Here is a 3679-nt window from a genome sequence, read left to right on the forward strand (position 1 = left end):
ATGAATGAGACGGGCTTTGAATTGATTGATAGCAACGCTGATGGGACATTGCTAGAATATCTGGCCTTAGTTGAGGACCCGAGGAGATTCGTGAATACCATTGCGGTCGAGTGTCAGCTTTGGCCACCGAGTTCATTTAGCGCAAGAAAACGTAAAGCGACGGAAAAAAGTCTCAAGGTGAGCAGAGCGTCGGGCTCGTCAAATAAACGCCGTCTTAAGAGCCATAAAATTGATCCATACTTGCTCAACTATTCGGTGGGGAGCAGAGTATTGTTATTCGCGTGGTAAAAAGGGCTGGCTAGGTTCGGTCAGTAGTTGTAGAACCAAACAAATCACTTTGCCTTCTTTTTTAGGCGAATGTAAGTTATGACGCGACATAATGTACATGAGCTTAAGTCGCTCACATTGCATATTGAATTTCTTCATAACATTAGATGGCCATCTCGTCATCAGACTTGTCTGATGCATGTGCACCAGCACAATCTATTGTGAAGGCCTCATGCATAGAAGCGTATTCGGATTTGATTGACATTGAAGGTATGGAAGACTTTCTTCTCTGACTTTGAAAGGCTTCGCAATCTATCGTCATCGATTACATATTGATTAAATTATCGTCCTGGACCACATTGAAAAATCTATGCTGTAAAGATTGATTGAGGCAACGCAGTTTTTTGTCAATTATTTCTGCTGTGATGTGCCAAACCCGATTCCATATATACAAACACATTATGGTAATAGGAGTCAGTCCTCTCTCTACGAGTATAATATGGACGCTTTGCCCTGCCTTTTCCTGCAGCTCTAGAGCAAAGTTATCACGAAAGAGGTAAAAATGGTAGCAGATTAAAGAAGTCTGGGTTACCTAAACTTTCGTCCTTGTCATTACTGCACTGATACATTCAAATATGGCCTCTGCTGACGACATTCGTGCAGAGAACGAAGGTCTGTGCCGTGAGATTCAGGCGCTGTTATGTGTCAATAAATCACTCGAGAAGGAGATGCAAGAGCTGCGATCGGAGTGCATGGAGCATGAGAGCAATAAAATCAAGACACTGGAGCATGAACTCGAAAAAGTGGATGAGGAGCTCACATATTTGCACTCTCAATGTCGGTCGATGAGAGACATGATTAGGAGGGCCAATGCTGACCAAGGAATCAAGAAGGAGTCAGCACAGCTTCATGTTAGCCGCTCGTTTTCTTTTGCTTTCAGCCAGACAATGCAACAAGTCAAAGACATAGCGTTACCGCTTCAACAACATTCGTCGACGGTGGTACACGGACTTACCAAGGCTGCAAGCTTTGTGATTCCACCCACGGCAAAATTGAGTCCCCACCGTGTTGAAAGAACAAAGAGCAGTCGGACGATCTTATCACTAATTAAGGACACAACTGATTCGACAGCAAATCTGTTCTTCTCGACTCAGCACAGTGGAGTACCACAAAAAAGTGAAGTTTAGGGCATAAGAAGAGATGATGGAAGTGATGTTGTGTAGCCCTATCCGATTATAAGGGGGTATATGTCCCTTGGAGCTGCTGAGTGTACCATCAAAATGAAGGCCTTTCATTGCTTGCCTAAGAGCTTGTGTGCTTTTCATTAATCTGAATAAACATGAACAAGCAACAATTTGAGCTGCCGAATCGCCCTTACGACTGGTAGTTTTCCCTAACATAACTTCATTTTCTTGTTAGCCCTCCTTTATGGCTTTGTTGTAACTATCAGTAAGACACTGAGTTATTGGTCTAGCTCAGTGTACTGACTATCTAATTTTCTCCGCAAATTAGATAGTAAACATGGTGAAGCTCGTTGGCATGAAGGGAATCGCGTTCCCCCGTCACAATCGATGCGATCGAGTCTGTTGGTGACTTGAAGAATGCGATTATAGATATAGATATGCAGAATTTTAATTTTGCAGGGAGCAGCTCGAGCTATACCTCGCCAAGAAGTGCGACGCGTGGTTGAGAACGAGATCATGAAATGAATTAGTGACACCAACGGCCTGAAGCATATGAGTGCTGCGCGAGCAAAACGTCACTCCGTTGGCCTATCTTATCAGCAAGGGGGAAGAATATATGAAAAGGAGGAAGCAGCAGGAAATTGCGCTGTGAACGTGTTGGGGTGATTCCGACGTATTGCAAGATGGCGTTTTCGTTTGCTGTAGTAATCAGTTCTTCTCACGATTCCCCGAGGTGGATTATGTCATTAGCTGGCTCGAATTCATGTCGGATCTGAGCGTCATAATCTCTACATCTGTACAATGAACAATGTCATCGCTGAAAAAGCTTTGTCGGAAGTGGAATCTCTCGCCGCAAATATGTAGTAGTCTTTACTAGCACGATTGGGATACAAAAGTTAGTGTTCATGTACAAAGTGATGTGGAAGTTGGTCAGAAATAAGAAGCGCGTGCTATTTTTTTCAGAGACGGACTTGTTTACTTTGATGGATCAAAAAAGTTTGAGTGCAAATCATTTCCAAACACGTTCAGTCGGCAATTGTAGGCACCCGTTTTGTGATGCTCAGTAGACTTAGTGGACCCAATTGGACTGAAAGAGTCGCCAATCGAGAACTGCACAGTCATTCTCGCAAGCACACTGCGACGGGATTGTATTGGTGATTCCAGATGTGCTCTACATGCCATTGTGGACACAAGAAGAACTTAGTACCACTGCTCCCTTGTATATAAATCTCAACAACTTGTAGAAAAATCGCGTCACCTTCTTTGATGATGTGCCTCGTTCAGTGTTACAAGACATCCAAACATACCCCGCAAGCTCTACTGATGTCGGCATGCAGCAGTTGTTCTCACGATGTATATTATGTTGGTGTCTAAGTACTCTTAGATCAACTCGAAGACCAAGATCGTTCGACTTTGTTTCGCATCCACAACCAAAATCCGTATCGAGAGAACGAAGTCGTCTATGCATCAGACTTGGCTGCTCGAACAAAGTGGCAAGTTGATCGCGCCAAATTTTCGGTTCGTCAGTTCTAGGATAATCACTGTGTGAATACATTTCTGAGTTTTATTCTATGGATCGGCTGGAGCAGGGTGGGACTTTCGAGTATCGAGAGCTCGGACACCGAATTGTACTGCTATTGATGCGTGGATGCCGCAGTTCGGTGGATTCCAGATGACCGTGGGAAAATCGCATGGCAATATCAAGGGTGGGACGGCAGATGATTTGACGAAACTGGGTCCGAATGGCAATCGACTCTACTTTTTGCTTCCGCCACTCGACTACGAAACCTTCACGAAATTTTCACCTCAAACTATCAATTATTGTTCCGTTTCCAGAAGTAATTCGCTTCATTGACATCTCTTTCGTGGCCTACCACGACATTACTTAGTGATCAATTCGTCATGATAGTGCATGGCGCACAATTATGTTTTGATCCCGATAAATGTGATACGGCGTACCACCTGAACAATACGAACATTTTAAATAGCAAATCAAAGCTGCTCAAACGTGGTACTATGGGAATCCCGATAAGCTAAGCAGCGAACAGAATCGCGCGGAAATATGTGCCTGAAAGAAGATAAAAAATTAAAGATATTTTAGATAGAAATTATAAATTATCTGGGCTAAACCTGCCTTAACTTAACTAATTAATTAAGTATTTTTATTTCTCATATATGAGACAGCGTCAAACAAAAGAATGCTAATCAACCTAGGTACGAATCGCGAT

At 43.2% G+C, this 3679-nt stretch overlaps 3 protein-coding genes across 3 annotated transcripts; 2 read left to right on the forward strand and 1 right to left on the reverse strand.

Annotated features, from left to right (window-relative positions):
- Positions 1–1454, forward strand: PHALS_01843 (uncharacterized protein; the record flags this gene model as incomplete). The annotated part of the gene is made up of 6 exons (XM_024716311.1): positions 1–177; positions 267–284; positions 354–359; positions 435–537; positions 797–823; positions 931–1454. The coding sequence occupies 6 exons, from the start codon at positions 1–3 to the stop codon at positions 1452–1454; spliced, it is 855 nt and encodes a 284-aa protein (XP_024581923.1).
- A 502-nt stretch (positions 1455–1956) lies between these two features.
- PHALS_14819 (uncharacterized protein) lies at positions 1957–2781 on the reverse strand. Its single transcript, XM_036407082.1, has one exon. It carries the CDS (start codon positions 2631–2633, stop codon positions 2427–2429), a length of 207 nt encoding a protein of 68 aa, XP_036263342.1. The 5' UTR covers positions 2634–2781; the 3' UTR covers positions 1957–2426.
- A 1-nt stretch (position 2782) lies between these two features.
- On the forward strand, positions 2783–3127 carry PHALS_01844 (uncharacterized protein; the record flags this gene model as incomplete). Its single annotated transcript, XM_024716314.1, has 3 exons — positions 2783–2804; positions 2836–2969; positions 3041–3127. The coding sequence occupies 3 exons, from the start codon at positions 2783–2785 to the stop codon at positions 3125–3127; spliced, it is 243 nt and encodes an 80-aa protein (XP_024581925.1).
- Between the last annotated feature and the right edge of the window lie 552 nt (positions 3128–3679).

This window comes from Plasmopara halstedii, assembly GCF_900000015.1.
Source record: "Plasmopara halstedii genome assembly, contig: Scaffold_1594, whole genome shotgun sequence".
Classification (NCBI taxonomy): domain Eukaryota; phylum Oomycota; class Peronosporomycetes; order Peronosporales; family Peronosporaceae; genus Plasmopara; species Plasmopara halstedii.